Source organism: Giraffa tippelskirchi, chromosome 6, assembly GCF_054371585.1.
Source record: "Giraffa tippelskirchi isolate mGirTip1 chromosome 6, T2T-mGirTip1v1.2.pri, whole genome shotgun sequence".
Classification (NCBI taxonomy): Eukaryota; Metazoa; Chordata; class Mammalia; order Artiodactyla; family Giraffidae; genus Giraffa; species Giraffa tippelskirchi.
In genome coordinates, this window is record NC_137280.1 from 128946612 (window position 1) to 128973878 (window position 27267).

Genomic DNA, 27267 nt, shown 5'->3' on the forward strand with positions numbered 1-27267 from the left:
TTAAAAAGAATGCATTTGAATCAGTTCTAATGAGGTGGATGAAACTGGAGCCTATTATATGGAGTGAAGAAATCAGAAAGAAAAACACCAATACAGTATGTTAACACATATATATGGAATTTAGAAAGATGGTAATGATGACCCTATATGCAAGACACAAAAGAGACACAGATGTAAAGAACAAACTTTTGGATTCTGTGGGAGAAGGCAAGGGTGGGATGATTTGAGAGAATAGCATTGAAACATGTATATTACCATATGTGAAATGGATCGCCAGTCCAGGTTCGATGCATGAGACAGGGTGCTCAGGGCCGGTGCACTGGGACAACCCAGAGGGATGGGATGGGGAGGGGGGTCGGAGGGGGGGTTCAGGATGGGGGACACATGTACATCCATGGCTGATTCATGTCAATGTATGGCAAAAACCACTACAATATTGTAAAGTAATTAGCCTCCAATTAAATTAATTAATTTTTTTAAAATGAAGATGATAATGATGATTAGCAACTAAGTGTCTCGATTTCTAGAGTCCTATCACATGTCAACCCCGTTGGGCTAAGCATTTTAGTCTTTTAAAAAATTGCTTGTGAAAGTGGTTCCATGAAGGGCATTGTCAGTCTTTTTATATGCATTTCATATGCATAATTTAATCCTCAGAACTTTAAAAGTAGGTACTATTATTTCAGTACCATTTCATAGATAAAGAAACTGAGTCCAGACAAAGCCATTTGCACAAGGTCACAAGGTAAATGGATGAACTGAAATTCAAGCTAGGTCTATATGAATGTAAAATAGAACTTCAAACCATGACTTTGTCCATAAAGTCTCTACATACTTCAGTCAATATCAAAGGTGAACAAGAAGAAATGTGAAATTTGACGATTCATAAATGAGAGAAGTATAAAAAGAGAAAATAGGAGACATGAGCTTTCAGAGTTATGGAACTTTATGGAATTGCTATAAATACTCTTGATGAGCAAAATGTTATGGGCACAATACAAGTGAGTAAGTTGTTTTTAATATCCAAACTAAAAGTTTTAACTTCCCTTTGCAGGCATTTTTTAAAATCCCTGTGGAAGTTTATCTTTGCCTGTATCATAAAACTCTAGAATTTTTTTATAAAAAGAAATTTCTGGATAGCCAGATTATCCAACAGAAATATTTAGTAAACAGGGAAATACTTACATGAAATAAAACCACAGATCAGAGCCACTTTGTGAAATTGGAGGTTAACCAAGCAACTGAAAAAGAGGCAGTCAAATGGTATATACTGTAAAATTGTGCACATGGATCTGGTTGCACCTAGCATTATGTTGTACAGTGATTAGAAAGCTAAACTCATGGAGCACTGAATTCCTTGAAGAACTTGATAGGATTAGGCTCAGCTGTGGGTGTAAGTTAATTCACCAAAATGGCAAACAGACCTTGGAGACAGTGACAGTCACGGAAAAGAGATTTGGATGGATGTCTCAGCTCTGGAGGTGCAGTGCTGTGCGATACCCATGTGCCTCAGAACCAAACTAGGACCAGAAGTGGCTGTAGGTTGCAGGCACTATGTGGGCATTCCCTGAGGAGAGTACTTATTAGGAGCAGAGAAAGAACACGAACTTGGAAAATCTAAAGGAAGAAGTTAAAAAATGTATTTTTTTTTCTATAGCTATTGGAGGAGAAGAAAAACACAACACACTGATGTTTCCCTGTTGTAGTGAATTCCTGTTCTGTGAGTGACTGCCACATTGAAGGCACTTGGGGACTGCCAAGAGGACTTCCTGTCTCTTCTCTCCTCCTTAAGCCTGTTAGGGTACTTAAACCTCTTCCCATTATTATCAGTATCTAATTTTTAGCAAGAGTTCTTACTGTGGCAAATGGTGTTCTAAGGATATTATATTCTTTATTTCAAATTTTTACACAAGTCTCATGAGATACACATGATAACCCATAAATTTAAGTGAGAAAACAAAGGGTCACAAAGGTTGTGGTTTGCCCAAGGCCTCCAACTAGCAAGTGGCGAATCTTAGAATCAAATGAAGAACGTCTGATTCCAAAGCTCATGCTCTTTGTACTCCTTTATGCAATATTTAATTTTCTCAAGACAAGAGAATTATTTCTTTCGAATAAGTAGCATTACCAGAGATAACAAAGGTCCGTATAGTCAAGCTGTGTTTTTCCAGTAGTCATATACAGATATGAGAGTTGGACCATAAAGAAGGCTGAGCGCCGAAGAATTGATGCTTTCAAACTGTGGTGTTGGAGAAGACTTGAGAGTCCCTTGGACTGCAAGGAGGTCAGACCAGTCAATCCTAACAGAAATCAATCCTGAATATTCACTGGAAGGACTGATGCTGAAGCTGAAGCTCCATTGCTATGGCTGTCTGATGCGAAGACCTGACTCACCAGAAGAAAAAAAAAAAACAATGCTGGGAAAGACTGAAGGCAAAAAGAGAAGGGAGCAGCAGAGGATGAGATGGTTAGATAGCATCACTGACTCAATGGACATAAGTTTGAGCAAATTCCAGGAGATAGTGGGAAGGACAGGGAAGCCTGGCGTGCTGCAGTCCTTGAGGTCACAAAGAGGTGGACACAACTTGGTGAGTGAACAACAACACAACCAGAGATAGCATGCATTGTAGAATGAGCATTAGACTGAGAAGCAGGAGATGGGGAATGAATCCTTTTCTTTCATTTAGTGCCTCCGTTATTTAGCTGTGGAAACTTGGGCTTCAATTTTCTCCCCTATAAAGGAGAGACTTAAAGGAACATCTTAATTTATCCAGCTCTGTCTCCAATCCTGTCTATAGTGCAGCAAATAGCGATCTTTTTGGCACTAGGGACCAGTTTTGTGGAAGACAGTTTTTCCACAGACAGCAAGGTATGGATGGTTTTGGGATGATTGAAGTGCATATATTTATTGTGCACTTTATTTCTATCATTATTACATCAGTTCAGTTCAGTCGCCCAGTCGTGTCCGACTCTTTGCGACCCCATGAACCGCAGCATGCCAGGCCTCCCTGTCCATCACCAACTCCCAGAGTTTACCCAAATTCATGTCCATATTATTACATCAGCTCCACCTCATATCGTCAGGCATTAGATCATGGAGTTTGGGGACCCCTCCATAATGTATGAGGGTTCATAGATGCAGTTGAAATAAGGGACATATTAATAAATGATATTTACTCTTTCATCACTTATATTAAGGATGTTAAAGATCATTTTAGGCATGGTAAAATATTATTTCTTTTTAAGTCCATATATTTCTTGTGCAATGAGTATTTTAGCCCATAAAGAAGCAGTCATAGGTTACCTGTTCCCAAGGCCATAATGGATAAAGGTGGACCTCAAGTCTTGGTCTTTCTGATTCTAAACACCATTACCTTCCATACCAAATGGTAGCTGTCAGTGACTCACTTTAGGCATAAGCAGTGACAATCCTTTTAACCAATGTTTGTACCTTGGTGAAAGTGCAAAATAGGTGCTGATGCATGTCCTCAGTAATGGGAAAAACACATTGTTTTCAGAACTTCATAAATCCGAATAAAGAGAAAACTCAGTGTGGAATAATAGTGCACAGCCTTTTCACCAATCACTTGTAATTATTTTGATTTTGTTGATTCTGTTGTATATGACCAGAGAAGAAAAATGATGGCCAATCATTGGGAAATCAATTGTTTCACAGCATGGTTAGTAAGTTGCTCTAAAGTTTCCTCATAATCAACCAGAACACAGTCAATTTGAATGGTAAAGCAACAGCCAGAACTTGATTATGGCCTTCTTTCTGTGGCAAAAATAAATGGAGAGTCAGGCCATAGATGTAGAGTTGGCAGCTTTTCCTAGGATCTGGTTGGATCAACTGCTTATCACTAATTACCCTTAAATTATTACTTACCTTAATCTCTCTGCAATCTCAAATTGTTCTTCAATGGTATTTGAGATATTGGGTTGCAGAGAAGTCATCAATTCATGAAGCAGTGCATTCCATTTTTGGACAGACAATTCTGACGAATGTGGAGTTTTCCTGAAGTCAAGGTGAATGCTATTTTTTTTGTATCTATCTCTCACAGGGACCATATAGTCTTGACTTCACCTTTTCTTCTTCAGAAAAAAGTTGCCATTTTTCAGTGATTTTTTTTAATGAAATTGAGGATAGGCTGACTTATTTTTATATAGTAAAATTTTGTATAGAGATTTCTTATATTATTATGTACTCCCATTAGTCCTTTTATACATAGAGCCTATACATATATAAATTAGGAAAATGATTATTTAACTTTCTCAGCTAAATGTCTATATGTGTGTTTACTTTCAGCCAGGCAATTCCAAGCACATTCCAGGAATTTTCTTGTATAATCTTCAAAACACACTTGTTTATTATTATTCCCCTTCTACAGATAAATGAACTACAAAGGTATCTTAACTAGCCCAAGTGACATAACTAATAATTTGACGTTATGGCATCCAAATTCAAGTCCATAGAATTCCATAATGTGGGCTTTGACTGTTCTGCTTCCCTCAAGACCAAGCCTCTCAGAGGCAAGGTCTATGTTTTATTGACGATGGCATCCCAAGGGTTAATATAGTATATGCCATGTAATTGGCAGAAATGTCTATATAATTACATCAGACTGTAAATTTCAAAAACTATTTGAGTCCCATTTTATATTAAAAATGCTTGTCAGTAAACTCAATTTAATCCTTCAGTAACATCAAGGTTCAGCTTATAGATCTTTCCCTTACTTCTTTAATCTCCCTCCCCTGTTTTTGTTTTCCATGGAATATTTTGGAATACTTTGGAATGTTTGGAATCCCTGTTTCCCAAAATTGGAAATATTTTGGAATAAATAAGTATCTTGTTGTACTTGGAATATTTTTGCAGACCTGAGATCATTCAAGCTTATAGCTTCTTCTTACGTCACCTTTACTTATTTGTCCCTTCTTATTAGTCCTTTTCTAAAATTGGAATATATTGCACTTATTCACTGGAAAAGAAAATAAATTTACCCATGAGTTTCCGTAAAAGGATTTTAAGCATTGCCATTTTTCATCTGGAAGCCTTGCCCTTTCAACAAAAGGCTTTGTGAAATAATAAAAAATTATTATCATAAAGAATAATCTATTAAAATGGGGAACAAAAGTCCATAGCACCATGGTGGGATAAGTAGAAAGAAATGATCTGTTTTGTTAAAAAATAATTTTGTATTGTATAGGTATCTTAAGAATTCTGATAGTGTTTTCTGCATTTTGAAGTAGATTTTTTTAAACCATGTGGTTTCCCTAACCAGCATGCATGGGGTATGATGATAAGCAAGTTCAGTTTACTAAACCACAATCTGATCTCTTATTGATGCTTCAAAGCCATTGACGTAAATTCCTTTGTACTAATATTGATGATTCTTATTGGAAACCATTATAACATTTTTTCCTGTTAATTAAGGCAAGTAGTGCTCAATAAATTTTGTTTATATTCATTCATCAAAATTTTAATCAATACCTACACTATGTCAGGCAGTCTTATAGGCCCTGAAGACATCAAAGAGGAATCACTTTTCCCTCAAAGAGTTTGCAGCTTAGTGCCAAGACAGATATGTGGAAAAGCACGTTAAAATACAAAATGACACTTTTTAAAATATAGCTACTTACAGGGTGACTGAAAATATAAGGAAGATGTTCCTAAGTTTGGACAAGCTAAAAGAAGCATCACAGACACAGTAAGGTTTGAGTTAACACAAGAAGGTTGAGAAAATACAGTTTGTTGCTTAGAGGTGTAAAGGAACCCAAAGTCTTTGAAGATCAGTAAAAGAATTTGGTAATTTTAGAATGTAAGAAAAAGAAATGAGGTGAAAAAACAAGGCAAGGGCCAATCAGGGACAGCCTAAACATCTTTCAGAGGAAAGCCTATTTCTTCTGGTGAGCAGTGAGGAACAGGGACAGAACTGTGAGCAGAAGAATGACATAATCTTAGTGAGTGCTCCATGCCACATTGGTTTCAGAGGAGTGACGATTGTGCTCTTGACAGTAGGTCAGTCCAGGCTCAACTCCACTAATTTGTATGGCTTACTGTCTGATTATCCCTGGTTCTGTGTCTTACTTTCTGTAACCAGCGCTAGACTGATGATAAGTCTTAGGTAGCGATAAGAATGACTGTCATTGTAGCTGTTACACAGTATTGTATGTGTTACTTCTTTTGACCTTCGATGGCCACATTCTGCTTATATTGTCATGCAGTATGATTCAATTAGACTTCCCTGAGCCTCAATTCTCAGCTAATGGCCTGTACATGGAGTCACAGATGCCTACCTATTATATATTCCATAGCAGAGTGCTGACATTCATGGATACATAGAAAAGTAGACATCTAATTCTCATCTGCTCAGAATCCTGGTTACAATTTGCTTTTAAGATGACTATCACCAGTGCCTGGGGGACATATGTCAGATGCGAAGCACCACTAATAAATTAAGGCAATATAGCACTCCACATGCCAAAAGAGCACAGTGGATAAGCTTAAGGATAAGCTTAAGTGGATAAACTCATCACACATCTGTCAGTTCAGTTCAGTTCAGTTGCTCAGTCATGTCCGACTCTTTGCGACCCCATGAATCACAGCACGCCAGGCCTCCCTGTCCATCACCAACTCCCGGAGCTTACCCAAACCCATGTCCATCGAGTCAGTGATGCCATCCAACCATCTCATCCTCTTTCGTCCCCTTCTCCTCCTGCCCCCAATAATCCTTCCCAACATTAGGGTCCTTTCCAATGAGTCAACTCTTCACATGAGGTAGCCAAAGTATTGGAATTTCAGCTTCTTCAGTCCTTCCAATGAACACCCAGGACTGATCTCCTTTAGGATGAACTGGTTGGATCCCTTTGCAGTCCAAGGGACTCTCAAGAGTCTTCTCCAACACCACAGTTCAAAAGCATCAATTCTTCAGCGCTCAGCTTTCTTTACCATCCAACTCTCACATCCATACATGACCACTGGAAAAACCATAGCCTTGACTAGAAGGACCTTTGTTGGCAAAGTAATGTCTCTGCTTTTAAATATGCTATCTGTGTTGGTCATAACCTTCCTTCCAAGGAATAAGCGTCTTTTAATTTCATGGCTGCAAGTACCATCTACAGAGATTTTGGAGCCCAAAAAATCAAGTCTGACACTGTTTCCACTATTTAGCCATCTATTTCCCATGAAGTGATGGGACCAGATGCCATGATCTTAGTTTTCTGAATGTTGAGCTGTAAGCCAACTTTTTCACTCTCCTCTTTCACTTTCATCAAGAGGCTCTTTAGTTCTTCTTCGCTTTCTGCCATAACGGTGGTGTCAATCTGCATATCTGAGGTTATTGATATTTCTCCCGGCAATCTTGATTCCAGCTTGTGTTTCTTCCAGCCCAGCGTTTCTCATGATGTACTCTGCATATAAGTTAAATAAGCAGGGTGACAGTATACAGCCTTGACATACTCCTTTTCCTATTTGGAACCAGTCTGTTGTTCCATGTCCAGTTCTAACTGTTGCTTCCTGACCTGCATACAGGTTTCTCAAGAGACAGGTCAGATGGTCTGGTATTCCCATCTCTTTCCGAATTTTCCACAGTTTGTTGTGACCCACACAGTCAAAGGCTTTGGCATAGTCAATAAAACAGAAATAGATGTTTTTCTGGAACTCTCTTGCTTTTTTGATGATCCAGCAGATGTTGGCAATTTGATCTCTGGTTCCTCTGCCTTTTCTAAAACCAGCTTGAACATCTGGAAGTTCACGGTTCACGTATTGCTGAAGCCTGGCTTGGAGAATTTTGAGCATTACTCTACTAGTGTGTGAGATGAGAGCAGTTGTGCAGTAGTTTGAGCATTCTTTGTCAATGCCAAAAGAATGCCAAAGAATGCCACATATCTGTAGTTTTATTGATACCCATGAACTTGAAGTCCCAATTTCAAGCTGACATCCAGAAGTCATTGTCCAAATGTTCTTTTTTAAAAAAAAAATTTATTTTGAAATCATTTTAGAATAACAAAAAGTTGAGAAAATAGTATAGAAAGCTCCCACAAACCCTTCCCTGGGGTAATTTAACAATAGCATATTTCATAATTATAATAAAAGTATAATAATAATCATAAATTACCATAATCATAAAATTATTATAGTAGTCATAATTTCTGGTTTATGAAAATCAGAAAACTGATATTGCTATAATGCTATTAAACCATACTGTAGCTCTTATTCAGATTTTTTCAGGATTTCAATCATCAAAATTCATCTACATTTTTTTCACTTCTTTAACTGCTTCCTGATCCTTGCTGCTTAAAACATGCTGTTTCATCTGCCTCAGACACTTACACCTGTTGCAACAGCTCACCTCTCGTGTGTTAAGTGCGTGTTCTAATTTAGCTGTCTGCCTCGTCTTTCCGTTCCAGATCCTGTATCATTTCCAAAGGGAGGCTTTTCCAGGTGCCCCCCTCAAAAGGGTGTATCTGCCTTCTATGTACCCTCAAAACCCTCTTTCTCCTTCTTTCCATTTTTTATAATAAAATAAATAATTATCTAATTAGTTTCATGGCAAGATATGAGGATTGTGATGGTTAATTTTAGGTGTTAATTGGTTGAGCAAAAGGATGTCCAAATATCTGGGAAAACATTATTTCTGTGTATGTCTATGAGGATGTCTCTGGAAGAGATTAGCATTTGAATCAGTAAATGGAGTAAAAAGGTCATTCATCCTCACCAGTGTGGGTGGGCATCATCCAATCATTTGAGGGCCTAATACAGCAAAGAGTCAGAGGACGTGGGAATTTGCTTTTTCTGCTTGAACTGAGACATTCATCTTCTCCTGCCCTTAGATACCTGTACTCCTGGTTCTCTGGCCTCTGAACATGGATCTACACCACCAGTTGCACTGGTTTTTAGGATTCAGACCCAGGCTGAATTATACCATGGGCTCACCTGGTTCTGCAGTTTGCAGACAGCAGATCATTGAACTTCTCAGTCTTCATAATCAGGTAAGCCAATCCCTATGATAAATCTCCTTTCACTTATATTTGTAAGTATTCTATTGGTTCTTTTTCTCTGGACAATCCAAATACAGAGATGGAGAAATTAACTATGAATTATTTTAGGGTCTTTCACTTTATTATAAAAGAATAAGATGTGATATTCCCTTTCTCTCAAAGTTAATTAGGCAGAACCTCACTGGTACTTCCTGGTTTCAAATCAGCTCTTCCTTAAGAATCTGTAAATGGCATTGGGACACCACTGGATGTGCTACAGAGGTTGACTTGGGCTCCAAAATCACTGTAGATGGTGATTGCAGCCATGAAATTAAAAGACGCTTACTCCTTGGAAAGAAAGTTATGACCAACTTTAAAAAGTTGAAAAGTTTAGAAGTTCTCACTACAAGAAAAAATAATTTCGTAACTATGTACGATAACAGTGTTAACTAGACTTACTGTGGTATTCATTTCACAACATATATAAATATCTAATCAGTAGTTGTACACCTGAAACTAATATTTGTCAATTACAACTAAATAAAAACAAACAATCAAAGGGGCTGATGGATGTAGAGAACAGATTGGTAGTTGCCAGAGGTCGGGTTCGGGGTGGTGGTGGGTGTTGAAGAAATGAGGTAAGGATGTTAAAACGTACAAACTACCATATATAGAGCAAGTAAAGTACAGCATGGCAACTAAGGTTAATAATACTGTGTTGTATATTTGAAAATTGCTAAAGGAGTAGATTTTAAAAGTTTTCATCACAAGAAAAAATTGTTCACATACAGTGATAGGTGTTAACTAGACTTATTGTAGTGATCATTTTGGAGTACATACAAATGTCAAATCATTATTTTGTATATCTTAAACTAAATGTTGTATGTCAATTATATCTATTTTTTTAAAGGAGGGAAAAAGTACATGTTTGAGAGTCAAACGCAGCATTTTACTTGTCTTGACTCTGCCTATGTAACTTTAAACCAAAGCCTCTAAGCAGCATTTTCTTCTCTGCAGAATGGGTTTAATACTATAATTAAATTGTAGGGTTGTGAGGATCTGATGAGATCGTGAATATAAAGCTATTTTTATGGTACCGCGCATATAGTAAGTACCAGTGTTACCTGTTGTTACCTGTTGTTCAGTCTCTAAATCATGTCCAACTCTTTTGCAACCCCATGGGCTGTAGCCCATCATGCTCCTCTGTCCATGGGCTTTCCAAGGCAAGAATACCGGAGTGGGTTCCCATTTCCTCCAGGGGATCTTCCTGACTCAGGGATTGAACCTTCGTCTTTGGCATTGGCAGGTGGATTCTTTACCACTGAGCTACCAGGGAAACCCTCTGTTGTTATTACTTCTGAATCCTACCTCTATCAGACATTTTCTACAAACAGCCTTATATTACCAATTAATTACTATTTTAATTTACACTAAAATATTCTTAGTTGTTTCAACAAAAATAAAAGTTTTGATCTCATACAAATGGCAAACAAGAGCTATATTGAGGGGAGATGCTGGGTAATTATCCTGAGTATTTACACTGCCTGAGTCGTTCAGTTTTTTACACCAGCTCAAAGTGACTGTGATTTAAATTCATACCATGACAATATGACACATTATACAAATTATGGTCTCCTCAGGGTCGCATAGGAAGAACTGAAACTGGAACTGATAATTCATAAGGATGCCAAGGATCTGCTGGTATATAAATAGGAATCACTCTAGAAAACAAGTGATAAATGCCAATCAAGGGGACTGATCAGGTGCTTTAGGAAGTTACAGGGGAAAGAGTTCGTTTTAAGAAGCTATTCAAGGCTGTAGCAAGACTGTCCTTCTCATAGAACACATATTTGTTTGTTGTTTGATACCCAAACTCAGTTATAAATGGACTTGGTTTGAATCCTCAGAATTGTATGAAAAGGAATCTGGGTGTGTGAGGGGTGGTTATCCTTTTCCAAAATGAATAGTAAATTGTCATCATGAATTGCTGGCAAAAAAATAATGGTTGTGAGTCACCATGTTCTGAATACTTGATAACCCCAGATTTTTGGATTATACAAACCAGGGCAACTGAAGATATATAAATTAATGATTCTCTCACAAAGAGCATTACCAACATTGTTAAAAATCTATCACATAAATATATCATTTTTAGAGCTATATATATTATAATTATATTATAATAATTATATTTATAGCATATAACATTATAATTATTTACTGTTATTTTAAAAAAGAATATGTTAAAACCAAAACAATCAGGAAGAACATGATCCATGTAAATAAAATTAAGTTGTTCCTGTGTGTGTGTGCATGCATGCTACATTGCTTCAATTGTGTTTGACTCTTTGAAACCCTATGGACTGTAGCCCACCAGGCTCTTCCATCCATGGGATTCTCCAGGCAAGAATACTGGAGTGGGTTTCCATGCCCTCCTCCAGGGGATATTCCTGACCCAGGGGTGAACCCACGTCTCTTAAGTCTCCTGCATTGCATGCAGGTTCTTTCCCACTAGCACCACCTGGGAAGCCCCAAGTTGTTGTTTATATATCTTTTAATGCCTTTCAGATGTTATATGGAGTTTCAGAATATTAAGAGTGTATGCCTAGGGCAATCTGATTTGAGGTATGGGCTTAATGTCATACACGAAATTCATGTTGGAAACCTTGGGTGGACCCCCAGAGCAATAGACATCCTTCCTCCAGACTAGCTGAAAGAGACTGCAAGAGACAGCCTCTTGATGGTTGACCAGGAAACACAGGCAATGCAACTTAGATTGTCACATGCCTGTGTGAAAGACAGGAAACAACACTAATTTCAAATGTGAGCCCCAGGTTGAAGCCATAAGGGCAGATATTCTAAATTAAAGATTTGGATTACAATCTTGCTTCCTCTCAGGATACGTAACTTGTGCAAGCTGAGTCATGGTGTCATTTTATTTATTTAATGGTGGTTAATGATTCTCTTCAGCAGTGCAAGGGAGAATGGCTACTCTCAGAATAAAGGAGAGTCTTTATTAAAGATTATAAAATTCCTGCTACTTTGACTTTTTTCATTGTGTTGAGGATCCATGAAACACTTCTGAAGCGCTCTTCACTGGTCTTTGAAGGAAAGTAGGTAACAAATGAGGTTTTCTAAACTGCAGATGCCTGTAACCCAGTCCTCACAGGGTCTGATTGAGCAGTTTTGAAAGATGTTTGTGCGTCAAAATTTTTAATGTGCTCTCCTAATGAATGTATAATGCAACCAGGGTCAATAGCTAGCAAGACATTTTTCCATTCTCTTTCATTGTTTTCCTCCAAAAACTGTTCAGGGCTCTGAGTAATATCTTTTATTGGTGCACATGAATGCTTCCTTTCACAAGGAGTTTGGGTGTATAATACCAGATATCTTAGACAGGGAGAATGTGCTACAGAGTAGATTCAGCGAAGTCTCTTTCCTATTTGCCTGGCTGTTAACTGAGGCAAAAGAGAGTCCCATACAGGGCAAGGAGGGATGTCCTTCCAACACTGCAGCTGAAGATGTTTCATTGTTGTCTAAGGAGTTAAAACATGTCCCAAACAGCCAATGGTCATCCTCCCTTTGAAGTTGACAACTGGAAAAGATTTAAAAGGCAGCCAAGGCAGAATGTTTGCAGTAATTTAAAGCTCCCCATTTGAAAAAAGCACCTCAGTAGTAATCGTGTGAATTTGCTGAAAGAGTAACAACAACAAAAAATTAACATCTGGCCTGTTTTTCCGAAGCCATAAAATATAGACATCATTACCAGAAAATATGATGGAGCTTGGCAGGTAAAGAGGATGTAAAAAAATAAAAATAAAAAAAAAACATGAAATGGAGAAAATAGAATAGAAAATGAATCAGAGAAATGTAAATTGGTGATAGTAGTGATAGTGGTGGTAGTGATGACTTTAAGATAGCAATAAAGCCACCATTTATTGAGTTCCTACAATGTACCATGTATTCATTTTTATTTATTCAAGAAATATTTATAAATAACTAATTTATGTGAGGCAGTGTTTCTGGATGTAGGAATGCAGCAAGAAATAAAGATAAGCAGAATACTCAACTTCATGAAGCTTATATTCCAGTGGGGAAAATTTATAATTATATCCAATCCTCAGGACAGAGCTGCAAAGCAGGAATTAGTTACCCCAAATTTACAGGAGCTTAAGAATCAAGAAAGTTAATTAACAACTCTAATTCATGAATGGATCTTCCCAGATGACACTCGTGGTAAAGAATCCAGCTGCCAATGCAAGAGACACAAGAAACTCAGTTTGATCCCTGGATCAGGAAGATCCACCTGGAGAAGGAAATGGCAACCTATTCTAGTATTCTTGCCTAGAAAATTCCGTGGGCAGAGGAGCCTAGTGGGCTACAGTCCCTGGGGCTGCAAAGAGTTGGACATGACTGAGCGACTGAGCACAACAACGATTCATGAATATCTGTCAACTTAGTGAATCAGGACATGTCAGAGGAGTTATTATTTATAACTCTAGCCAAATATTGTGTCTCTTTATTGCAAATATGAAAGGGAGAGAGGTCAGGTGCCTCTTTGGTTAAGAGACCATTTGCTTGGAGACCAAAAGACCTGTGTTCTCATTTTCTCTTGGCTGTTAATCCATGTTGTGATCTTGGTTGAGTCCTTTACTTCTCTGAGTTTTGGTTCTACAACTCTAAAGTGAAGCAGTTGAACTAGATGAGTATTTCTCAAAACATGGAACTCAGACAACCTCAGCACCACCTGGGAACTTGTTTGAAATTATCACAGCCCACCCCACATTACTGAATCAGAAACTTGGGTGGGGCCCAGAAATTTCTGTTTGTTTGTTTTTCTCCTTTTTTATTGGATGGTAATTGCTTTACAATACTGTGTTGGTCTCTGCCATACATCAACATGAGTAATTTGTGTTTAAGTGTTTCTGATATAAACTTTGAGAACACTGGATTGGATGATCAAATGTAATAATTAAGAATTTAAGAATTGGATGCTGTCGAAGATGGCAGTGTAGGAAGACCCTGAAATAACCACCTCCAATGGACACACCAAATCTACTGGTTCATATAGAAACTGTTACCTCTCAAAAATAACTGATAGCTACAATTCCACCACAGAAGATTAAATGCCCATGCCAAGATGGGGAGGAGGGAAAGAGATGCAGTCTCATCAAAACCCCACCCCCAGCATGACAGCCCACAATAGAAAGAGGTCTCACAGATCTTCAGGTACTCACTGAGTAGTAATGGATGTGGGCCCCACATTGTGCACCCCAAACCTTGTGACCGGCACCAGAGAGAGTGGGCCCCCAAAATGCCTGGCTTTGGAAAACAATGAGGGTTATATCTAGGGGACCCAGAGGGCTTTGTGGTGTCTGAAATATTTCTTTTCAGGGGTTTATAGGTTATCTCACTCATCCTGAGATTTAGCACAAAGGCAGCAATTAGTGATGTACCTGGACTATATGTGAAGGACATTCATTTGATAGTCTTAAAGCATTTGCCAGAGGGCCAGGGATAAGTTCTTCCAGGATTGAGGTGTTGGTGAACACCTTCCTTACATTCTCCATTTACCTTGAAGATGCTGGTGGGTGCATGTGAACACTGCCTCACCAAAGCCTTGCTCTAAAGCCACTGCTAGTGATCTCATGCGTCACTCAAGCCACAGATGCACCCTGCCCCCAGCGCTCTCAATGGCTTTCTTAAAGCCATGAATGTGTCTGGCCCCCAGTGCTCGTCCTCCACACTGAAGTGGTGGGCATGCCCCACCTCTCACACTCTTTCCCAACCTTGCTAATGCCACAGACATGTTCCACTCCCACTGTTCCCTACCGGCATTTCAGATCTATGGGCATGCGCCTTACCCTCAGCACTGTCTTGGAGCATCGCTAATGCTGGCAGGTATGTGCAGTCCACACAACAGACAACCCTTGATCACCTGGTTCTAGTTGGGAGCATGCATTCCTAGGCCCCACAGGACTGTAAAATTGGAATGACAGTCCTGGGCCTGCTGGCACACCAAGGATACTGCACAGACAGCAGGCTAAAACACACCCTGAGTCTGCCTGTAAAAAAGGCCCACTTACTTATCCTGGAGCTTCAGCCTGAGGGACATGCTTCAGGCTCACATTTCCTTCTCCAGGAGGATCTTCCTGATCCATGGATCAAACTGAGTTTCAGAGGCGCTCTCATAGAATACAGGCAGGGAGATGCCATCCTTACAGAATCTTGGCCTTGTCACAGTTCTCTGGTACCTTCTACACGGGACCTTATACACTCAACTGAATAGCAGCTGAAACCTAGGGAATACTTGCAGGTTTCCTGGTCTAGTAGTCAGCAGTGTTTACAGTTGTCGCCAGGACCGTACGTGTCTATATCCTTTTTTTTTTTTTTTGGTGAAAAGGAACATTTGCTTTATTTTGAATGTCGGCAGCCAGGGGTCATCCAAGAATGGACTCCTGTCCAAAGGCTAACTCCTCACTGCCATAACCAGTAGGCAAGAGCTTTTATAGATGGAGGGAGGAGGCTACATGCACAAACAGCAGTCAGCTCTGACAGTCATCTTGAAATTGGTCTTCGGTCGTCTGACCAGTGTTGTCTTGATGGTTATAGGTACAGCTAATCTTCAGTCACAAGATCAGTTTGTTTCCATTTCTTTGAGGTCCATTCTCAGAATCGAGGCAGCTGTTGACATGGCACAGTCTTGTTATCATGTACTTAACTTCTTCCACCCGGTGGGGGTTTCAGTCTCTACAGGACAGCTCAGAGGATATGGCTCAAAATATTGGTTTTGTTTTTTTTTTTTCCTGTAGATTCTGTTTTTTTTTTTAATTTTATTTTTTAACTTTACAATATTGTATTTGTTTGCCATACATTGACATGAATCCACCATGGGTGTACATGTTTTCCCCTTCCAGAACCTCCCTTCCACCTCCCTCCCCATCCCATCCCTCTGGGTCATCCGGGTGCACCAGCCCTGAGCACCCTGTATCATGCATCGAACCTGGGCTGGCAATTCGTTTCACATATGATAATTTACATGCTTCCATGCCATTCTCCCATATCATCCCGCCCTCGCCCTCTCCCATAGAGTCCATAATACTGTTCTATTTATCTGTGTCTCTTTTGATGTCTTGCATACAGGGTTATCTTTACCAATTGACTAAATACCATATATATGTGTTAGTATACTGTATTGGTGTTTTTCTTTCTGGCTTACTTCACTCTGTATAATAGGCTCCAGTTTCATCCACCTCATTAGAACTGATTCGAATGTATTCTTTTTAATGGCTGAGTACTATTCCATTGTGTATATGTACCACAGCTTCCTTATCCATTCATCTGCTGATGGGCATCTAGGCTGCTTCCATGTCCTGGCTATTATAAACAGTGCTGGCAATGAACATTGGGGTACACGTGTCTCTTTCAAGTCTGGTTTCCTCAGTGTGTATGCCCAGCAGTGGGATTGCTGGGTCATATGGCAGTTCTATTCCCAGTTTTTTAAGGAATCTCCACACTGTTCTCCATAGTGGCTGTACTAGTTTGCATTCCCACCAACAGTGTAAGAGGGTTCCCTTTTCTCTACACCCTGTTCAGCATTTATTGCTTGTAGTCTTTTGGATAGCAACCATTCTGACGGGCGTGAAATGGTACCTCATTGTGGTTTTGATTTGCATTTCTCTGATAATGAGTGATGTTGAGCATCTTTCCATGTGTTTGTTAGCCATCTGTATATCTTCTTTGGAGAAGTGTCTGTCTGTATCTTTTAAAAGCTGCTGCCTGAGAAGCAGGCTTCTAGTCAGCCTGACAGTAGATGCTGACTGAGACCCCTTCCACTGTAGCATTGACAGAGCTTGCACACCCTTAACAACAGGGACCTATGAAGAATAAATGAGGCTACTTTACATGACAGAGGTTGGAGAGATGATGGAGAGCTAGGGCAAGGTTGAATAGTAAAGTTTACCTCCTACACAGGTTTATTCCTGAAAGAGTAGGAAAGCTAGCTATCCCACCTATTGTATAGAAACAAAGACAGAGAGTTGAGCCAAATGAAGAAACAGAGGGATATGTTCCTCATAAAGGAACAAGACAAATACCTTAGGAAAAGATCTTAAGGAAACAGATATAAGTAATGTCTGTTACAATATTGAAGATAAAGGGTTCAAAGTCATGGTTGTAAAAATGCTCAGTGACCTCAGGAGAAGAATGGATGAATACAGTGGGAACTTCAACAAACAGAGAAAATAAAAGAAAATATCAAACAAATCACAACTGAAGAATATAATAATTGAACTGAAAAATACACTAGAGGGGGTTCAACAGCAGACTAGATTAAACAGAAGACTGGGTCAGCAACATGCAACACATGGCAGTGGGCCTTACCCAAACAAAAAGAAAAGAGAAATTTAAAAAGTGCAGATAGCAAGAGAACTGATAAGTAAACTCAGTAAAGCTGCAGGATACAAAATAAATGTGCAGAAATCTGTTGTGTTTCTATACACTAATAATGAATTATTTAAACTAAGATAAGAACTCCATTTGCAGATTGCATTTGAAAGGAAAAAATACCTAAGTATAAACCTAATCAATGATGGGAAAGAACTGTATTTTGAAAATGATAAGACACTGATGAATGAAACTGAAAATGACACAGATAAATGGAAAGATATTATGCTCATGGGTTAAAAGAATTAATATTGTTAAAATAAGTATACTACCCAAAGAAATCTACAGATTCAAGAAAATCCATATTATAATTCCAATGTGATTTTTCAGAGAAGTAATAAAAAATAATTCTAAAACTGGTATATAACCACAAAGACCATGAGTAGCCAATATAGTCTTAAGAAAGAAGAACAAAATTAAATGTATTCCATGCCCTGATTACAAATTGTACTGCAAAGCTACAGTAATCAAAACAGTATTGTGTTGGCATAAAAATAGACACATAAATGAATGGAACAGAACAGAGCACCCAGAAATAAACCTGCATGTTTATAGTCAGTTAATATTCAAGAAAGGAGCCAAGAATACCTAACAGTGTAAGAAGAATATCTTCAATAAATGGTGTTGAGAAAACTGGACCCTGTCTTGTGTATCACCATACACAAAAAGTAACTCAAAGTGAATGAATGAATGAAAGAATAAATATCAAAATGGATTAAATACTTGAACATAAGACCCGATTCCAAAAAAATCCTATAATAGAACATAGGCTGTAAGATCCTTGACATTGGTCTTCACTTTGAATTTGGGGATCTGACTTCAAAAGCAAAGGCGAGAAAAGCAAAAATAAATAAGTGGAACTACTTCAAACTAAAAAGCTGCTCTCCAGCAAAGGAAACCTTCAAAATAAAAGAAGCAACCTGCTGTATGTGAGAAAATATTTGCAAATAGTATATCCCTTAAGCAGTTAATATTTGATAATATATTTGATAATATTTGATAATATTTTGATATTCCATTTTTTCTTGAATACATATGCATATGTATTCAACATCTATGTAGATAATAATACTATCACTAGCAAATAATTGCGGAGAAGGCAATGGCATCCCACTCCAGTACTCTTGCCTGGAGAATCCCATGGATGGAGGAGCCTGGTGGGCTGCAGTCCATGGGGTCGCTAGGAGTCGCAGACGACTGAGCGACTTCACTTTCACTTTTCACTTTCATGCATTGGAGAAGGAAATGGCAACCCACTCCAGTGTTCTTGCCTGGAGAATCCCAGGGACGGCGGAGCCTGGTGGGCTGCTGTCTATGGGGTCGCACAGAGTCGGACACGACTGAAGCGACTTAGCAGTAAGCAGTTAATATTCAAAATATGTAAGGAATTCAAACAACAAAATATGTAAGGAACTCAAAAGCAAAAATGCAAACAATCTAAACAAAAATGGTCAGAGAATCTGAACATTTTCCCAAAGAAGACATGGCCACAGACATGCAAAGGTGCTTAGCATCACCAATCATCAGTGGAATGCAAATCAAACCACAATGGGTTATCACCTCACATACCTATTAGAATGGCTATTATCAAAAGGCACAAATAAATGTTGGAGAGGATGTGAAGAAAAGAGAATGATCATACCCTATTAGTGGGATTGTAAATTGGTGCAGCAACTATGGAAACTGTATGGAGGTTTCTCAAAAAATTAAACACAGAACTACCATATGACCCAACTTTTCCACTTGTAAGTATATATCTGAGGGAAATTAAATTACTATCCTGACATGATACCTGCATCCTGTGTTCATTACAGCATTATTTACAATAGACAAGCTATGAAAGCAACCAAAGTATCCACTGAAAGATGAATGGAAACGAAGATATGGTACATACTATGGGCTACTACTCAGTCATAAAAAAAGGAAACCTTCCATTGCAACAATGTGAATGGACTTTGAGGGTATTATACCACATGACATAATACAGAGAGAGACAACTATCACTTGATTTCACTTATACATGGACTGCAAAAAACAAAACAGATAAACAAACAAAACAAAATGTAACATTTAGATAGAACAGACTGGTGGTTACCAAGGAGAAGGGTACTAGGGGGTAGGTAAAATGAATTAAGGAGTTCAATTGTATGGTGTGGATGGTAACTAGACTTTTACCAGATGGTTACTAGACTGTATGGTGATGGATGGTGACTAGATGGTGATCACATTGTTGTGTTTTTTAGGTCAGTTCAGTTGCTCAGTATGTCTGACTCTTTGCAACTCCATGGACTGCAGCATGCCAGGCTTCCCTGTCCATCATCAACTCCCAGAGCTTGCACAAATTCATGGCCATTGAGTCAGTGATACCATCCAACTATCTCATCCTCTGTCTTCCAATTCTCCTCCTGCCTTCAATCTTTCCCAGCATCAAGGTCTTTTCCAATGAGTCAGTTCATCACATCAGGTGGCCAAAGTATTGGAGTTTCAGCTTCAGCATCACTCCTTCCAATGAATTTCAGGACTGATTTCCTTTAGGATTGACTGGTTGGATCTCCTTGCAGTCCAAGGGACTCTCAAGAGTTTTCTCCAACACCATAGTTCAAAAGCATCAGTTCTTCGATTCTCACCTTTCTTTATGGTCCAACTCTCATATCCATACATGACTACTGAAAAAACCATAGCTTTGACTATATGGACCTTTGTCAGCAGAGTAATGTTTCTGCTTTTTATAATGCTGTCTAGCTTTGTCATAGCTTTTCTGCCAAGGAGCAAGCATCTTTTAATTTATGGCTGCGTTCACCATCTACATTGATCCTGGTACCCAAGATAATAAAGTCTGACACTTTATTATCCATTGTTTCCATTTTTCCCCATCTGTTTGCCATGGAGTTGATGGGACCAGATGTCATGATCTTCGTTTTTTGAATGTTGAGTTTTAAGCCAACTTTTTCACTCTCCTCTTTCACTTCCATCAGGAGGCACTGTAGTTCCTCTTCACTTTCTGCCATAAGACTGGTGTCATCTGTATATCTGAGGTCATTGATATTTCTCCCAGCAATCTTGATTTCAGCTTGTGCCTCATCCAGCCTGGCATTTCACATGATGTACTCTGCATATAAATTAAATAAACAGGGTGACAATATACAACCTTGATGTACTCCTTTCCCAATTTGGAACCAGTCTGTTGTTCTGTGTCCAGTTCTAATGTTGCTTCTAGATCTGCATACAGATTTCTCAGGAGGCAGGTCAGGGGGTCTAGTATTCCCATCTCTTTAAGAATTTTCCAGTTTGTTGTGATCCACACAGTCAAAGGCTTTAACATATTCAGTGAAGCAGAAGTAGTTTGTTTTTTTTTTCTTCTGGTATTCTCTTGCTTTTTCTATGATTCAGTGGATGTTGACAATTTGATCTGTGGTTCCTCTGCTTTTTCTAAACCCAGATTGAACATATGGAAGTTCTTAGTTCATGTACTGTTGAAGCCTAGCTTGGAGAATTCTCAGCATTACTTTGCAAGCATGTAAGATGAGTGCAATTGTGCGGTACTTTGAACATTCTTTAGCATTGCGTTTCCTTGGGATTGCAATGAAAACTGACCTTTTCCAGTCTTGTAGTCACTGCTGAGTTTTCTAAATTTGCTGGCATATTGAGTTCAGCACTTTCACAGCATCATCTTTCAGGATTTGAAATAGCTCAACTGGAATTCCATCACCTCCTCTAGCTTTGTTCATAGTGATGCTTCCTAAGGCAATTTGAACTCACACTCCAGGATGTGTGGCTCTAGGTGAGGGATCACACCATCATGGTTATCTGGGTCATTAAGTTCTTCGGTGTTCTTGCCACCTCTTCTTAATATCTTCTGTTTCTGTTAAGTCCATACAGCTTCTTTCTTTTATTTTGCCCATCTTTGCATGAAATATTCTCTTGGTATATCTAGTTTTCTTGAGGAGATCTCTAGTCTTTTCCATTCTATTATTTTCCTCTATTTCTTTGCATTGATCACTTAGGAAGGCTATCTTATCTCTCCTTGATATTCTTTAGCACTCTGCATTCAGATGGCTATATCTTTCCTTTTCTTCTTTGCTCTTAGCTTCTCTTCCTTTCTCAGCTATTTGTAAGGCCTTCTCAGACAACCATTTTGCTTTTTTGCATTTCTTTTTCTTGGGGATGATTTTGATCACAGCTTCCTGTACAGTTCCCCAAACCTCCATCCATAGTTCTTCAGGCACTCTGTGTATCAGATCTAATCCCTTGAATTTATTTGTCACTTCCACTGTATAATCATTAGGGATTTGATTTAGGTTGTACCTGAATGGTCTAGTGGTTTTCCCTACTTTATTCAATTTAAGTTTAAATTTGGCAATTTGGTGTTCATGATATGAGGCACAGTCAGCTCCCAGTCTTTTTTTGTGTGTGTGTGCTGACTGTATAGAGCTTCTCCATCTTCAGCTGCAAAGAATATAATCGTTCTGATTTCGGTATTGACCATCTGGTGATGTCCATGTGCAGAGTTGTATATACAAGTATCCTATTATTGCACTGTATACCTGAAACTTCTATAATGTTATATATAAATGTTACCTCAATAAATAATTAAATAAAATGATGCAGGCTACTTTGGGAGAAAATAGTTTGAGTCAGACATGTATTTGATCCAAGTTCCACAACTCACTAGGTGTATGAGTACTGGAAAATCACTAAATCACTCTGAGCCTCTATTCCCTGAACCATCACATGGGAGCAGTAATAGTATCTTTCCTGTTGGTCTGTTACAGATGAGATTACATATGGAAAACACACAAATCCATGCTTGACATTTAAGTATTTATCATCCTCATTTTCATAATGTAAAACATTTGAACACTCATCCTAAAGTTCTGTCATATTTGAAGATGACATTAAGAATGCTGATTAGTCCAGAACAATGCCCAGGTGATTAAAAAAGAAAAAAAAAAAGAGTACCCTTTTTATCAACCTAAACACATTCTACACTAGCAGATTGTAGCCTGAAATGGTCTTACTGCAAGAAGTAGGAAGCATTATCACAAACAGATGTTGTATTTTGTATCCAGAGAATCAGTGACCCATGTACCTCTGTACCAAATCAGGCTGCCATAATCATGCGATCTGTTGTCCTGCACATTTGCTATCTAGCTGAATGCAGTTTTGATGTGAATCTAAACCTGTATGGATATTAGGTTGGTGATAACAAATGATTTGAACAGAATAAGGCAAAGCATCAGTCCAGTTAGCAGTCAGAAGCTGAAGGGCTTATGCCATCTGAAATGTGTGGTTGAGGCTTCTCCTGTCCCCCCACTACCATTTTCGTGCATTCCCTTCACTCTGCAGGCAAAAAGATCCAAAAGGAAACTAGGTTTCTCAGAAAACATGTTAAACCACTAGAAAACAGCAAGAAACGGATACAAATGACCTGCCAATCACAAGTAATTGAAAAGTGGGTTTAATACAGTGTAAAGGAGTAGAGTTGAACTTTAATTCCAGAAAAGTGAATTCCTCAAGGCATTTTATTTTCTGAGCAAGCCAAATTACAGTAGCTCAGTACAAGCAAATATTTTAGAGATGATATACTGCAGTGGTTAGGATTTCAATCCTCAGAGTCAGGTAGCCAGCGCTTGAATCTCAACTCTGCCATTGAGAAGCCGATCTTGGACACATTTCTTAATATTTCCAAGCTTCATTTTTATATGCAAAATCAGGGTAATATAGTGTCTACCATGGAAGGTGGGTCTGAGGATTAAATGGTATAGTGCTTAGCATAAGGTAGGTCTAACACGGTAAGTGTTCAGGAAGTTAGAATCACCATTTTTTAAAAAAATTCTGAGTTACTATAAGCATTTTGTAAGTACTAGAAAAGCATTTTTACAGCAATTTTAGGAAGACCTCTCTTTAAAATCTGCCACCTGGTGAATTCTGTCTGTCCTGTCTAAAACTTTCGATGAAAATCATCTGTGTTTCTATGAGCTGCAAGTAAAACTGTCTCAAATCAAAAATATGAAACTTACTAGTTCACAAGATGGAGAAGTCCTGTGGAGATTGTAGCTTCAGGCATAGCTGGCTTCAGAACTCAAAAGATATCTTCAGGACCTGAATCCTGACTGTTTAGGTTTAATCTCAGTTTCTAAAAAGCGGCAAAATATCAGTAGTACCTCAATACTCTCACTGCAGCTGGGGACAGACCATTTTCTCCTTTCATTAGTTGTTCTGTGAATTTCTCTGATTCAACCTGCTTTGACCAGCTTGAACCAGTCATGGCAAACAGCAGTACTCTGTTGTGCTAACTGGTTTGTACTTAGATCACAGAATCACTCTGGTGGTGGGGTGGGTGGAGTGTTGTCCAGAACCATGGACCTGAAGTGAGGGAGTCATGGATCGTCACTAGAAAAATGCGTGCTGTTGTTGTGGAGGCAAACAATAGGTAGACCCTCCACCCCTTTCTTTTTTTTTACTTTTTCCTTACAGTGCTTTTGTTGTGAGTGCATCTACATGCTCTGACTTCAAGGTGTTGCTAAACGTCAGATCAGATTTTCATAAAATGTGTCAGAAAAGTGTTAGTTGTTCAGTCGTGTAGGACCCTTGTGACCCCGTGGACTGTAGCGCACCAGGCTCCTCTGTCCATAGAATTTTCCAGGCCAGAATACTGGAGTGGGGCGGCCATTGCCTTCCTCAGGGGATCTTCCTGACCCAGGAATCAAACTCCATGTCTCCTGCATTGCAGGCACATTCCTTACCGTTTGAGCCACCAGGGAAGCGTTCAAAATGTGTCTAGTGCATAACTTATATCAAAATTTCCAGTAGTGTCTGTTGAAGTGGATTTGGATTTCTCTCCAGCACAGAATACCTGAGGATTAAGCCCCAGGGTCTGTAGATTTAGCAAGTTCCTCAGGTAATTCTTAGAAATGTGTACTAAAATTTGAGAACTACTGAAAAAGGTAATGATTAAATAAAGGTAATTTCTCCTATAATAAACCATTGATTTGGTATAATGCATTTCACTGTCACTTTCTTATAACTGTACGTAAAATAAAGACAATAATATATGATCTCAGGGGAGAAGGAAATGGCAGCCCATTCCAGTATTCTTGCCTGGAGAATTCCGTGGACAGAGGAGCCTGGAGGGCTGCTGCCCATGGGGTCACACAGAGTTGGACACGACTGACGCGACTTAGCATGCGTGCATGCATATGATCTCAGCTACTTCAAAGAGCTCTCAGAGAATCTGTGATTTCACCTTAGCATTAAATCTTTCCTGGTTCCTTAGGTATAATGGTAAAATAAGTAAATTTATTAATTTTGCAAGCTAATGGTAAGAGAATAATGTGGGAGGTTTTTAATGATAATACTGATTGCGTGCTAAGTTGCTTCAGTCATGTCCAACACTTTGAGACCCTATGGACCATAGCCCCCCAGGCTCCTCTGTCCAGGGGATTCTCCAGGCAAGAATACTGGAGTGGGTTGCCATTTCCTCCTCCAGGGGATCTTCCTGATCCAGGGATTAAACCCACATCCTCTCTCTGTCAGAGCTTACTTATTTGCCCAGAGGAAAGAACTTTCAGGGTCTAATGAGTATTAATTCTTATAACATCCTTAGATTTTGGCCCACAGAAATTTTTGAAATGGTAGTTACTGATAGCTACCCCTGCTAGGCACTTGTATTATATATATATATGTGTGTGTGTATATATGTGTGTGTGTATGTGTGTGTGTTGTCGCTTCAGTTGTTTCTGACTCTTGGAGACCCTATGGACTGTATCCCACCAGGCTCCTCAGTCCTTGGGGATTCTCCAGGCCAGAATATTGGAGTGGGTTGCCATGCTCTCCTCCAGGAGATCTTCTCAACCCAGGGACTGAACCTGTCTCTTTTCTGTCTCCTGCATTGGCAGGCATGTTTTTGCCAGTGGCAGCACCTGGGAAGCCCCATATATATATATATATACATATACATACAGTATTTCTCACTTAATTCTTATAAACACTAATAGGCATTTATTATTGCATTTATTTTGAAAATCAGAAAACCATGTATCATAAAGGTTAATTTACTTGCTCAAGGTCACAGAACTAGTATGATAGTTGTGTCAAAATATAACTGAAATCCACAGGTATTCAGTGGGTGCCTTTTACATACTGATAATCCATGATTTTTGCATAATTTATAGCTTTTGTAATTTAAGTAAGTGACTGGACAGTTAATAGTGCACTCTGGTTAGAATGATGACTGTAAGAGTTTATCACATCTGAGCATGTGATGCTGTTATTTTTTTCCTACTCTCTATCCTACCAGATTAAGAAAACAGTAAGTGAAACTTCTGATTCATAATTTTGACAGGGTATAACTGAGAATTATTTTATTAAGAATTTAGCTTTCTGAGTTAGGGAGTGAAAGTTACCTAAATTACTTCTGAGGACTAATTTACACAACAGGAGGGTTAAGCTCAATATGTTATTTATTTTTTGCAAGGGAGTTTGCTTATTCTCAGTTTTATTTTTTGTGAAGATTTATTTATAGACTGTTTCCATTTTTCAGCAGACCAAAATTGCTAGCATGGATATATTGTAAAATCCAAGAAGTTTTAGTACTTGATAAACTTTAGGTAACATCTACTCTTTTTTTTTTGGAGTGTAATTGCTTTACAATTTTGTGTTCGTTTTTTCTGTATAATGAAGTGAATCAGCTATATATGCACATAAATTCCCTCCCTCTTGAACCTCCTTCCCACCCACCGTCATCCCTACTCTTCTAGGTCATCACAGAGCACCAAGCCGAGCTCCCTGTGCTATATAGCAGGTCCTCACTAGCTGTTTTTCACATGGTAGTGTAAATATGTCAATGCTATAACCTCAATTTATCCCACTCTCTCCTTCCCTGCATCCGCCTATGCTCATGTCCACATGTCCATCTTCTATGTCTCTATTCTTGTCCTGCAAGTATGTTCCTCTGCACTATTTTTGCATTCTGCGACACATTTTGACCTGTGTTCTAAAATATTCTTTGATTCCATCTCACCATAAGTCCTCTCATCTCTGTTCAGGCCAGTCTCCTCACAGTCCTCTATACAGGTTCACTTCAAGGACAGACTTGCTCATTCGGCTTCTCCTCCCTGGAATGTTAGTTCTCCTCCACACACATGCTACCCCATTTCTCATGCTCAGCTCGTCTGTCCTCCCATAGGATACTTTATTCAACTGTTCCACCCTAAAGGAATGTCTCCTCTCTTTTAACCTCCAGTTTTCTATTTTATAACTTAACGGTTCTCCTGAGCAGTTCCTTGGAATTCCACTATGAATTGGATAAACAAGCCTTTTCCTTTGCAGTACACGTAAGCTAATAGCAAATTTCTAGGCTACCCAGAGCAAGGGTAAAGACTTCGCAGTAAACATTTTTGTCTGAGGTTCATTTATTTTTGTTGCTATATCAACTTTTCTTTTTTATTGGAGTATAGTTGATTTACAGTATCGTATTAGTTTCTGAGCTTCATTTCTGTCTGCATTTCATATCCAAAAATTTCTCTTTCTGTACACATATACATCTTTTCTCTATCATACTGTTCTAATATAGCTTTCATTTTTGTATTCTGTGTGTTTTAGTAGACCACATATTATGGGGTATGCAAGTTGAAACACAAACAAATGGATGCTAAATAAAACTGTCAGAAGTCTTCATTTTGCAAGTGACAAAATATAACTGACCTTAAACTGGCTTAACAAACAAAGAAAATATGTTGAGTTGTGTAGGGAAAAAAATCCGATGTCTTGGCAGCAGCTTGATTCAGAAGTTCAAATTATACCACCCAAAGCTTGACTCTTGTAAGTGACTCTTCTGTGTCTTCT

At 38.7% G+C, this 27267-nt stretch overlaps 1 protein-coding gene across 7 annotated transcripts in view; it reads left to right on the plus strand.

Moving 5' to 3' along the window:
* Window positions 1-27267, plus strand: part of LOC145511529 (uncharacterized) — a 636615-nt gene that overhangs the window by 305138 nt on the left and 304210 nt on the right. For all 7 annotated transcript variants that reach the window (XR_014057920.1, XR_014057918.1, XR_014057919.1 and 4 more), the window contains exon 2: window positions 8830-8988. Coding sequence is in view for 1 of the 7 variants with exons in the window: in XM_081504979.1 (XP_081361105.1) it covers window positions 8863-8988 (126 nt within the window). In the remaining 6 variants the exon portion in view is untranslated. The remainder of the gene's footprint in view (window positions 1-8829; window positions 8989-27267) is intronic.